At 39.5% G+C, this 13,669-nt stretch overlaps 1 protein-coding gene across 2 annotated transcripts in view; it reads left to right on the top strand.

The window, feature by feature from the left end:
* Positions 1–13,669, top strand: part of plum — a 68,303-nt gene that overhangs the window by 48,477 nt on the left and 6,157 nt on the right. For both annotated transcript variants that reach the window (XM_070217841.1, XM_017152250.3), the window contains exon 3: positions 13,483–13,638. In XM_070217841.1, the coding sequence (XP_070073942.1) occupies positions 13,483–13,638 (156 nt within the window). The remainder of the gene's footprint in view (positions 1–13,482; positions 13,639–13,669) is intronic.

The following is a 13,669-nucleotide window of genomic DNA, read 5'->3' as shown; positions in this document are numbered from 1 at the left end:
GCCTTATGATGTCACGACAGCCGCAACAACAAACAGTTGCAACTTGCAACTTGCCCCACGACATTGTCCAGTCGGCACTTTGCGGCTGTTTTCTGCCAGCGACTTTGTGGCCGGAGTTTCACAGCGAACAGATGCGGTCGGAATAATAGCAAAATCATTTGGGGCTGTGAAAAACGGATGAAAAAACACATGAATTTAAACGAAATAACTGCAAACTAAGCGAAATGCGTGGGGTTTTAAATTTTGGCATACTAAGGATTTTTATCAGGAATTCTATTATATTTAAATTTAGATAAAAAAAAAGTTAAGATAATATAAAACCATAATGGTTTCAGGGACTTAAATAAGTAAAAGATAATATATATTTTGTGTTATGTCACTTCTAATAAGATTTATTAATTAATTATTAATTATTTTCTAAATTATTTAGTGTTAGTATTCCACCAGAAATACAGGAAACAACAAACACTAATCCGATATATTACACTAATAGTAGAAATATTTGTGTTTTTCATTCTCCAATCTTAAAAGCCTTATTTTTCTCCCCTATAATTTCACCCCACATTGTATCGCATTACTGAAATGCAAAAAGGTGATTCTGCAGCTTATCCTGGTGTATTAATTTGACAGTCAGCGGTCGGGCAGGTCATGTCCATTGATAGATGAGTTCACCGGATGATCGATGATGCGCTCGCAGACCCATAACTGTCATTTACGAGGAGATTCAGGAGATATGCTTCATTACAAACAACTAGATACCAAAAGCAGATTAAGATTAATCGATTGTCCCGCAGAATTTAAGGCAGCGAGAAAAAGAGACTGTGTGTTGTGTCGAAATTGACAACTGAAATTTGACTAACAAGTTGCCAAATGCTTCATGTTCGACTGGATTTATCCGACTCTGGCTAACTGACTATCTGACTATCTATTTGGCATATGTAGCTATCCATCAAACATCCAATTAGGGTCCCCTCATGCATCTTTCATCAGTCGAACGCTCAGCTAGCTGCCATCTAATTAGTCTCGGCAAACATTGACAAACAGTTGCATTATTGCATTCCCGCTTTTTGCCATTCGACGGTTGATGGGTTTTAGTTTTTCACTCTGGCTGGTTGGTCCGGCTATCTGGTCTGTCTGGATTTTGTTTGCTGGCAATTTGCAAGTTTATGCATTTGCCTATAAACTATTTACAGTGTCAGCCATTTACCGCTTTTTGATTACGCCGCATTTGTTTGTTTCCTGTGGCCTTAATTTGTAGCAGTCCCTGTCAGTCTCCCTGTCTCTTTCGTATGAATATCTACCTGTCTCTTTCGTGAATACAACTCCCCATCTTTCTCATTTTACACACACACACTCACGCAGGTGGCGCAGTCGTTTCACGCGCTTTTAATTGAGTGCTTCCGCTGCAATTAACAAGTACAACGAACGCGTCCACTTCGGTCCGGTTGACTTGTTGGCCATTTTGGCCACTCCGTCAAAGGCCACGAAGTCCACCGAGGAGGCCAAAAGTCCACCAGAGAAGACCAGCTGGCGGCCGATTCTCCCCTCTCCGCATTGTAGATTACAGCATACTTACGCACTAATGCCTCTTTAAGTTAATGCAAAACCATTAAACGTGTTGACTGCAACACTTTGTGGCAACCTCGAGAGGGGAACATCGCCATGAATTTGATTAAAACCATCGATTTTAATTAAGATAAGAACGAATGTACTTCTTAAAAACACATATTTTATGCTAACATTGCAATAAGGTTTTACTTTGACTTTAAGGGGTAGTAATTGTTATTCTTAAGATCTTTTTCAGTTCGTTCAAGATTAAGATCTATTGACATGGTATTACTGGAGTTTACTTAAGGTATTTAAGGGCCGATTTCTCAATATCATGTTAGGGTTGAGTTACAATTATCGGAAACAAATAATAAATATTCCCAGAATTTCTATTCAAGTCAAAAACCAACAAATTAATTTAAAATTAAATTCTAAATGTATTTTTATTGTATTTACCGGAGCTGGAGGGCAAAACAACGCGTTAAGTAAATTAATTACCAGCCACGTGTAATTAAGAATCGAATGTTTCATTATCTCATCGGGTTTATCCCCTCCATCGATGCTCTTGGCCAACTTCCCATCCACTCTACTCCACATCCCCCTTTTTTATCTGTCTGTCTGGCAGTCTGCTCCTTTTTAATTTCCGCTGCGCGTGTTCTGCTTCTTGTGGTGGAAAATTTATTTACAACACAAAAAGTCATGTTGCCGCTAATTTGGCGAATCGATCCTGTGGAAACTGGACGGGGGGATGCGTCGATGGGTTGAGGGATAAACAGCTCCGGTTTCATACGATTTTATTTTCAAATCGAGTGCCTGTCCGCTGCACGCAACAGCGTCACATTAAACGCATTTTCGAGGGAAATCACGAATTTTCCCAGCTTCCTTTCGGTTCTTGGCTGGTTGGTCGGTTGGTTGCTATGTACGAGTACGCCAAACTGCCAGTTTACAGTTTGCCGTTTGCAGTTTAGTTTTGCAATTTTCCGGCTCAACGATAAATGCAAATAGATTTCACCTGCAGACGATGTTTGTCCAATATTGAGAGAATCTTTAAATAAATTATGCGCATGGAGTTTCAGCGACTGTGGGTTCCTGGGTTCCGAGCTCTGGGATGTGGCCTCCAGCTCCTCCAGTTCCACCTTGGTTGCAAGTTGCATGTTGCTGTTGCTTTTGCTTTTGCTGCTGTTGCTGTTGATGTTCGCTTTTGGCTTTGGCATGTTGGGAATCATGTATGTATGACTTTGACATTGACAGCGATGGAGAATCCAGTGGAGAACCCCAAACGTCGAGGGGAAAGGGGAACCCCGGGGCAAGTGGCCACTCACACACGGTGATTACACACATACCATAATGGCTATGCTCCAGCACTAAAGAAATGCAAATTTTTTTCAGCATTCTACGTTTATTTACTTTGTACAGTTAGTTTGGCATGCACTGAACGAAATTTGACTTGGCTTGTCAACACCGCTGACAAGGGTTTGTTTGTTTATTGTATTGATTCCCCAGATATGCGAATGCACAGCTGTCAATATTTGACAGTTTACTTTTGTTTCCGACTGCCAATGAATATTTTAAAATGATTTTAACGATGAAGGTGACATGGGGGATAAGCGATGGCAAATTTTTGCAGACAAGTTTAACAATTTAACTGAAATGAAAATAAAAAGAAAAGGTATTCTTAGCTTAAACTTTTAAAAATGTATCTCTGGTTAATTTTTATTTTGATTATTTCTGTAACCTACATTGTATATATTAATTTCGATTTTATTTTCAATGGAATTCGAAGGCTTTTTGAAAAGGGCCTCATAAGCTTTTTATCCAATTACCAGACACAAACGAGTAATTTTATGAAGTAAACAACACTATCAAAAGCTGGCAGACAGATTACATAACTTGAGTATCAAATTATATTTTGTTTTGCTTCTCAAGGTCTATGGGAATGTGAAAGAATGCCAAACAAATAACAAAAGAAGCAAGAAAAGGATTTTAATAAAAGAAGAAATTGCTTCGTTTTTAATTCTTAAAATAAAATTATTAAAGAATTTATGTAAATATATTTTCCCTAAAACTAAACCACCGTGTAGGCCAACTAAGTGATCCCGGCTCGTCACCCAACCATTTCCATTGCTTCGGGTGGCCACCGCATCAACTCCATTCAATTAGCAACTCATAATAACAATAATTTTTCTTGCAATTCGCATTCGGTAAAACATTTTGCGGCACGTTCGTCGCCAGCAATGTTCGTGACGTTGCCTCCTCAAACCATCAGCGGTAGTAAGGCCCCTCCAAAGCCCCGAAAACCCCCCTTTTTATGACCCTCGGAACCCTCTAGGCATTGACTGCAACAATGTTTCCTGTTAAATGATGCATAATAATCGGGAGCGGCTGAGCTTTGGTAGCTTCGGTGAGGTGAAAGGCGGTAAAAGGAGGGAATGGTATAGTGCAAGTGGGAGTGGGTGGTTTGGTGGGTTGGAAACGCGACTCTATGTTTCATGGGACTCTCTATGGGATGTGGGACAGCATTCCACGATGGGCGGTAATGGCGGCACGAAAGAAATCATAGTAAAAGCACACACATGTGCCACAACTGCGGTCATGATTATAAAACTAAAAGTGACTCAAGGACTTTTAGAAATAGGATTAAACGTAAGTTTAGAAGCAACATAAATTGTAGGTCAGACATTGAAATTTTGGGTATAAGGAAATTATATAAAATTCAAGCCTGTCTTCAATTGAAATATTATGAAAAACGTATTATATTTTTTCCTAAATAACCATATATTGCTTACAAGAAATTTCAAATGAAAATATATCACCAATCCATTAACAGAAAAAAATGTTATATCATCTGAATCTAGTAAAGGGGTTTAGTTTATAATTAGTTGTTTAGGACCTATGTTTAATGTATGAATATTTTTCTATCCCTTGATAAAAAAATATCTCCACTCATTTGTGGCGCTATTATCTTGACCTCTTCTGTACGTGCCACTTCCAATCACGAGAATGACGATGAGGATGACGATGACGAGCGAACGACGACGTTGATGAGCTTGTGATTGTGAATGTGGATGGCGATGTGTGCCGGTAGATGGTTGATGGTAGTTGGTATTTGGTAGAAGGTTGCCGCTCGCCGGACACAGACCGCAATAACACACACACAGGCACACACATTGTAGCCAGCGACCGCCCACGCCCCACGCCCATCGTATGCCACGCCCACCCATGACAGAAATTGCTGACTGCGGCTTGTGGTTGCACTTTGCTGCGTAGCTTACGAAAGTTCCCTCGGCTTCCGTTGGCCACCGTAAAAAAGTGGACTGCTTCTCCCTCTGCCACTCGATCTGTCTCGCTTTCTTGCCTGAAATCTTAGTACTTTTTTACACAATGAAAAATATTACAAAAAGTTATAGGATCTTTAAAAATTTCCTTAAGCAATAAATCCCTAAACTATAAAAAATAACCGTTAGATAAATAATTACTTAATAGTGAACATAACATATTCTTTCAGTACTAATAATAAAATAGGCCCCCTTAAAAATGGGTAAGATCAAACGGCAGGCAAAGTGTTTTAGCATAGAAATCTATACAAAATAACAGAAATTAGGAAATAATTAAAAATAGCTTACTTTTGCTAAATTGTTAAAAAAAGTCGATCCGAAAATCTTTTTTAAAGCACCATTAAATCACAAACATTTATTTAAATTGTGGCTATTGAAAGTCAACAACCGCCCTGATTTTAATCAGTTAAAAATAATATGTAGAAAGTAAAAATGCATACATAAAGCAAATAAGAAAACCGAAATTCCAGTTTATGGTTGAAAATGACCAGCTATAAAATACACAATTGCTGGGTTCAAGTATCAATTTTTTTCCAATGTTTCCTGCAAGTGTGTGCGAAAGAGAGCTGTATTATTTACCCGCTTGAACTGAAACATTTTTATAATTTCCTTTTTTTCCTCGCTTTTCTTGGCTTGGCTTGACCATGGTTTTGTGGTCTCCGTTTGCTTGTTTTTATTATTTTATTGACGTTTTTGTTGCTGTTGTCCGGTTCGTTGGCCATTGGCAACATTGTTATTTTCTGCTATTTGGTCATTGACTATTGACCAGCCATCCTTCATCCTCCGTCCTCCGTGGACTGGTCTCCTCCTTTATTTTGTAGTTTTCTTTCTCTTTTGGCAGAGTTTTTTTTAACAACAGCGCACATCGGCAGCTTATTTATTTATTTGGTTTTAATGCATGTGGGTACGGGTTCGTCGGTTTTCCAGGAAGCTGTATTGAGTCATTGGTAAATGGTTTACGTTTAACCCATTTAAAAATGCAAGCGAGCAGAGGGGGCGGGGCGAAAAGTGGAGGAAAGGAGTGCAACTTATGCCCATCATCATCAGCATCCTTCTTTCATCCGCTGCGGCGGTTGGGTAAACGCACATTCCACATTTCACATTTCGCCATTTAGCATACAATGTGGCCAAACAAAACTTGCATCGATAACTTCTTTTACACGGAAGAAAATGTATTTTATTATTTATTATTTAAATCAAATCAATTTTTATAATCTCAGTTGGTTTAAAGTTGTTACTGATTAATAACAGAATGTAGCCCAAAAGCGATTTTAAACATTTTTAAACATTTAAATTGGATAAATTAAAATAAATTATAAGATTAAAAAGATTTGGGGATTCTTTAATTGTTAGAAATACTTAAAGTTAAAACGTAATACTCCTTTTGAAAATTATCATCCTAAATTGTAAATATTTAAATGGTAAAAGAATAGCAGAATTTTTGTAAATTCATAAATTCCTCTTCTGAATCTCTTTTAGTTTCAGATGTTATGGTTTTTATCTATATATATTTTTTTGTGTGTACCAACTCTTTTCCTTTCACACACCCACTGCTCTCTCCCTCTTTCCTTTTCTGTTTCAATTTGTTGTTGCCGCTGCTCGCTGTTTGTTTACGTAGTCGGCGAAAAATATTGAACGGAAATTTTACAATATGATTTATTGAGGGGGAAATGTTTGTACTGCGGCACTGCACTGCAATGCACAGAACAGCACTGCAAAAGTTGGTGCCAAATTTCTGCGGAAATGAGTTCGCTTATGGGCAGCAGCATATTGTATTTTGGTTATCCGCTATTGTGACAGCCATTGAGTTGGCCAGTTGGCCAGTTTGGCTCTCAATCGTTCTTGGGATTCGGAAAAGGTATTTACTATTTACCCGCTCGAAAATCGAGTCGAACAGGAATTGATGTGTGTTCTGGCTAGTTGCGAAGTGGCCAATTAGGTTCTGTTTACGGAGAAGAAAGCCAGCTGGGGCACAATTGAATTGGCAGCAGACACAGCAGCAGCAGCAGATAGTCGGGATTTTAATCGAAATTCGTTTGGCATTTCCATTAAATTCCCATTCACCATGGGCAATGCACAAATTTCCATTCGAGAATCCCCCATAATCCTTTAATAATCCCCGGAAAACTTTCGGGCTAACATATTTGCCCCGACTCGAAGTAAATTCGAACAAAGCCGCTTCCTATTGTTCTTGACTCTCGTTTATATCGGGGGCGATAGTCTACCGACTTTGCACAAACACCCAACTTTCACAATGGTGGGGTTTCTGCCAACACGCCCCGAACAACATTTAGATAAAATTCCATTCCACTTGCCAAGGCATCCTTCTATGCTTTTGGGCACTAAGAAAAAATAAATATATATATTTATTGGGGGTTTAAACTAAGTTTAATTTGCTGTCTATATTTTAATTAAATTCTTGAAGATAAAAGATTTTTGGAAGTATTTTTCATATTTTAATGATCAAAATAATCCCGGCTTTTACCTCTTTCACCTCCAAAAAGAGTTCACATAAATCCTCTTACTGACGTAAATAAATATTTCTTCGTTCCAATTTATTTTCCCTGAATCTTAAATATTAAATCTAATATCAAAGGCTAATTTTTTCAGTGCAATCTCAAACTTCGACCCCATGTCTTGTTTTCTGTGCGTGCAATGCAAATTGCCAAAGAAAATTTATTCCAACTACTGAATGCGAATTTTCTAGAGCGCCAAAAGTTAACCAAATATGTCAATTGAATGCTTTGTGTGGCAGTGATAAAGGGGTTCGGGGCTCCGAGGGGGAAATACGCATATATATAAAGTTGGGGAAAGGACATGGCATGTGGCACAAACAAACAAAGAGAGCAGGACCAACTAACCAAGAACGTAGCTTGTAGGTTAAAAAGCAATTTATCTTTGACTTTTGCCAAGTAAATTCCCGCCATTGTCTAAAGTGGTTCGAAATTCGAATGGACCCCGTGTATTCCTCCAGCCTTATAAGTACTTTAGTGTTAGGTTGTGCTTTCAAGTTTGTGGGCGGCTAGTTATGTATGTGTGCATGTGTGGCAAAGGCGCATTTAACTTAACTAGTTGCCATTTCGAGTATTTTCAACCACTCAATTACACCGAACCACAGACATTCAATTGAGCAGCCATATGCAGCTTAAGCAAAAGGCAAACAATGCAGCACCGAATGGAGAAATTATAGCAGTTGCAGTTGCAGTTGTAGTTGCCCAGCCTGCGGGAGTTTTCAATAAATTCTCCGGTTGGCATTTGGAAATTTGATCAAAACAGCACGTATAACTATTTGAACTGCTAACCCAAATAAGCTGGGGCATTCAGGCATCCATTTCCCCCCTTTTTGCAATCCTTTTCCCCAAGACGCGCCAATGAACTGTGTGCAATCAATAGATGCGATTCAAGTTGTTGCAGTTGCTGGTGCAGCAGCAACACGAGCTACAAGATACTTTCTGTGCAACCATAGAACTTCCCACATGCCGCAGCGAAATGCCATGGAATGTGCACACGCATCTTCGACTGCCATCCGATCTCCCAGCTTTTCCGCAGACTTGTGGTGGGTGTCCCCCGACTCCAGACTCCCTTTTCTTTTCTTTTCCCATTTCCCATTTCCCCCGCCCCATACTTTCACCCTACTGCCGGCATGGCAGGAGCTTACATTTATGCGCGAAATTGTCGTATGCATTTGCACATTCATAAATTCTCGTTGAGCGCCCCCAAAGCGACAGCAGACCGGAGCCCAAGGAATGCTCTCTAGACACAGAAAAGAATTTACGAAAAATCACGGAAACTAACTCAAATAGAAGGTAATTGAAATGTTCAAAATATGAGAAAATATTCAAACTAATTTGTTAACCAAGATAAAATACTTGACTTTTATCATACTTTTCCATCAAAATTCTAAAATGTGGTTTGGCTTCCTTTAGCCAGTTACATTTTTAAACACCGACCACAAAATAATATATTCCTTTAAATATTTATTGGAAGAAAATGAAAAACATTTTAAAGCTTGGTATTAAGATCGAAAGGGTGCCTAAAGTATTCAGAATAAATGTATTATTCTCATTTTCGCTTATTTTTTTTAGAGATTCTATTCTTTCTTATAGGGCTTTAACTAAGCGATTATGATTTTATCATAATAAAGATGTTCTTTAAATAAGTATATCTTAAACATTTTTTTTTAATTTTAAGTAAACTTTATTTTTTCCTGTGTATGCCAATTTAGTGAGGGGCAGGGATCTCCTGGTGCACAGATAGTTGGCAACCCGTTCCATTGCCTCTCAGCTGATGCTGCTCGCTCGTGCGGCATTTAAATTTCATTTTTAATTTTCTTTCTTTTTTAGTATGACGGTTTTTGTTTTTTTTCTCCCCATACTTTGCATCTTCCTGCTGCAGGCACATTTTATTATTGCATTTTACAACAACGCGGGCAACCTTAGAAGAGCACGTCATTAGGCGATAAATTATCTCGTGCGCGTTGCATTTTGCATAAAATGTTGCCGCTGCCTTTGGATTTGGAGCGGTAAAAGTGTGCCAACGTTGCAGCTGTGCCAGCAGCAGCAGCGGCAGCAGAGGCATTAAAGGATGCCAGGCAATTTGAATTTGCGAAATTCCATGGGGGCCCAGACCCGTTAGTCGGATGCCATATAGTTGGAGGCCGAGGTGGCCGATGCGATGCCAGGCAGGCAGGCCGGCCGGCTTATCTATGCACAAGATGTTGCCGTTTTGATAAGCTCGGCGCAGCAGCCGGCAATTTATGTGCCGCTGCTGCAGCGGCAGCAATTGCAGTTGCAGTTGCATTCATCATCGACTGCAGCAGCGGCAGCAACAGTTGCTGCTTGGAATGCACCGCAGCGAAGGCGCACTGTGGGAGATTCAATCAGTTTAACCTCGTTAAAAAGCAATAACTGCAAAACTTTATCGGCGATTATTCTTGGGAATTTATTTTAATGTTTTTCCAGAATTTTATTTTAATTATTAAATTTTTCAATTATTTCCAAAATTTATTATTGAATTGATCGTAAAATTAAAGGTAATGGAAAAACGGTCAAATTTAAATTCACTAAATAAATGTTTGCTTCCTAAATAATATAAGGAAATAATACACAACCTTTAAATAGAATAAAGTACAAATAAACCTTCAAATAAAATAAAATACAAATAAATCTCAAAACTAGAAGTTTTATAAAATTTTAATTAGTTAAATTATAAAATAAATAATTTAAAAAAACAGGAAACGTGAGAAAAACATTTTAAATGCTTTTGATTTTATTAAAATATTTAATATTTAAAATTAGTTACAATAAATTTACTGAGGATCGAGCGATTTTTTCCACCATAGATCGGTGAAACTCCCATTGTGCGGTGACGTGCGTTCAACTATGCAAATTTGTGCAGCAGCGCCCAGTTGCCCGCCTTCTCCTTCTTCTCGCACTCCCCAGGAACCCAGGGAACCCAGAGAAGCCATCTCTGCTGCAATCTGCCCCCCACACTATTGACTCGCAACTTGCTACAACTTAGTAAGTGCAGATGGGAGTATATACCATACGTATATATACTTGTCAAACAGCATTCAAGCACGATTCTGGGAAGCATTCCTCAGCGCTGAGTTGACTGGGAAGACTTATGCATTGCTTTGACTACGACAGATTTTAATACAAATGAGCTGAAATTATATAGGGTTACATGGTTTATAGAAGAAATTGGAGAACGGGCCATGGAGATCTGAGAGGATAGTGGATAACGTGTTGTCTGGACGAAAGCTGAATGTCATGACAGTTCAATCACCGAGATTGCCGATCTTGTTTGCAGCTGCGTTGAGTTATGGCCAGCGATGATGACGACGATGATGATGACGATGGTCTCCAGAAGTCTGTGAAGCGATCTAACACAATTGATAGCCCCCTGGCCGAGTGGTTTTTAGAAAGCTGTGGAATAGTTTCAATTGGAAGTGAATGTCAAGCGCATTAAATGGATGGTTCCATGCGAGCATTGACTCGTCGAGCGGCGAAGCAATTAATCTGCAAGTTTAACGATTCCGCTAACGACTCCGGAGCACACGAGCCACGGAGCACAGGAGTTTAAGGGTAATGCTGCTGCTGACATGTCCCTCTCCAAACCAGCAACCCTGCAACCCTACAACCCGCCAACAGGCGATGACAAATGGCAAATTGCACCACGGGCAAGGTGTGCACACTGGGATGACAAAAAAATCGCTGAACTTTGACTCTCGAAAACCGAGCGTCGTTAGCGGCGGAGTAGTTGCCAAAGCGCAATTAAACGCCCCGCCATTGAAACAATTACGCTATAACAATTACGCCCTGGTTGCACATGCAACTGCTACTGCAATTGCACTGGGAAAAATATTAGACATTTCTTTTTATTTTTAAAAAATTCGCCATAAAAATTGTAAGTTTTGTTTTAATATCGTATAAATTTACTCAAATTTTTTTAGGCCACTCAGAGATTATTATTAAAATTCAATACACATTATCTATGAAGAACTTAAAATTTGACTTTAAAAATTTATTAAATTGGATTTTGAATTTTCAATTAAATTCTTAACAGTCTTGTTTAATTAAACTAAATGTACAAAATTAGTTTGTATTTATACCAAATGGAATATATCTTTGAAATTAAATAGGACAACAAAATATTAATAAAATATTATAATTTAAATGTAATTGAAGGGCTCTTTTGAAATTTATCTATTTCGCGACAATCGTAAACTTTTTTCGAATTTTTAATTTTATTTTATATTATTTTAAAAGGATTTTTTTCAGTGCTCCCGTGGTTTCCCCTTGGTCCGATCTTCCTGCTGCCTCTCGCCCCTTCAGTGATGTTTTGTGTTTGTAAATGTGCCGCACTTAGCGGGACGCAGTAGCTCCATTGCTGACGTGGCCGTCGAAGGCATTTCCATGCGTCAAATTGCCGCCGGGGCATTGCGTGTAATTACTGCAATAAAAATTGCAACACATTGCGTACAAACATGCAACATAAGCGGGGCAAAATTCCAGAGAGGCGGCGAAGTCCAGAGAGGCAGCCAAAGAGCTTTAAGATACATCCCTCGCAGCATGTTCAGCAATTATCTAATTTATAGGAGTCCATTTATCAAAACCGAAACAAATATTCAGTTTCCGAGCGCAGCTAGCGAAAAGCAAAAAGAACGAACCGACTTGCCACTGCCACAATTTGTGACTGACTAACGAGCAGTCAGCACATTCAGCATTCGGCAACAACCGAGTGCACTTGGCCACTTGGGTGGCAGGCTGATTGGAGCTGCATGGTTGTGGTTGGGGTTCTTTTTCCTATATTTTTGCTACTGGGGGTTTTCGGGGGGCTTGAGGACGTCCGTCGAGCGGAACGCAAGTTGATTGCATTTTTAGCATAAATTTCACCGCATTTGACTAATGTCCCGACATTTGTTAGAGGGGGGATCTCTTTCACTGCCGCATTTGGTCATTTTTCACCCGGCAAGTACATAGTACGCAACCTGGCATTGCCCAATATCATTTCCACTTCCCTGGAAACGGTTCCCTGGACGGACAGCTCGTTCTGCTAATAGATAATGTGATGCCTGATGGACGACTTTCGACAAAGTCGTATGCAAATCTAGCACTGCTGCTGCCCGCTGGCCATGTAATTGTTTCAACTGCTTAATATCACGTATACGCACCGTTCGTCCGCTGCATTTGCCATACCAGAGTGCAGACGAAAAACGACGACGACGACGTCGCCATGGTCGCGTCAACAGCAGAACAGAGCAGCAGAAGAAAAATTAATTAACACGCCAAGTCTGCCTGGACACGCCTGCAGCACGTAGCGGAGACTCCGACTCGGACTCTGGGCTTGGGCTCTGCGTCTACCCATAGCCATGCCCACGATAACCAGACCCACACCGAGAACCGGAGCCAGGGACTTACCCAGAATCAGATTCTGAACCATTACCCAAAATCACACTGAAAAAACTGTGTGTGTGTGTGTTGTGAGTCGAATTACCATTTAAACAGCTCTAAGAAATATTTTAAGATTAAAAAAAACTTTCATAAATAAAACTATATCCATTTTAGTTTATGATTTTTCTTAAAATTTTTGAGGAATATAGATATAGATTCTTCTAAGAATTTACTTAGCTCTAAGCTCCCTTAAATTAGGATTTAAATTCTTAAAAAACTTATCATTTCTGAAAAGGTTTTATCTCAAGCCTAATGATTTATATCATTGATTTTTATCAAAGTGCACTGCAAAAACCCTGAGCCCAGCACGGCTCCGTTCTTTGGCAGTTTCTATTTCTCAGATTTTTTCTGTGTGCTCTGGGTATTTATGGCCATTGCAGTAAAAACCTCGATGCAGTTGTGGGAGGTCGGGCGGATTGGGGGGCGGTGTTAAGTGAAAAGCGTGAAATTTATAACAGCCAATAGATTAAGCTAGAATATAAATAACATTTTCAGTGTTTTTTTGTGGCCCGGTTTTTTTTGCCCGCCTTTTGTCTATTGTCTGGGCAATGGGCGGAGGATTATTGGAACCAATAATTTAGCCGCGTCGCGCCAAGCACAGATTCTTAATCAATTGTTTTTGCTCTTTTGTCTATTTTTTGCAGTTGCTGCCGCCGTCACCCAACCGAAGAACTCAACCGCACTCCTGCCGTTTCTGCAGATCCAGAGGCACGCCATCACAAGACTGACCATCAGCAGGCCCCACTCCTCGTACTACTTGCCATGCATACCCATCCTAACGTCCTACAACTACGATCAGGGTGAGTAGTATTTTTGGTAGCTTTAAGTACA

The sequence above is a fragment of the Drosophila takahashii genome, chromosome 3R (assembly GCF_030179915.1).
Source record: "Drosophila takahashii strain IR98-3 E-12201 chromosome 3R, DtakHiC1v2, whole genome shotgun sequence".
Taxonomy (NCBI): Eukaryota; Metazoa; Arthropoda; class Insecta; order Diptera; family Drosophilidae; genus Drosophila; species Drosophila takahashii.
This window is presented reverse-complemented; position numbering and strand designations above follow the sequence as displayed.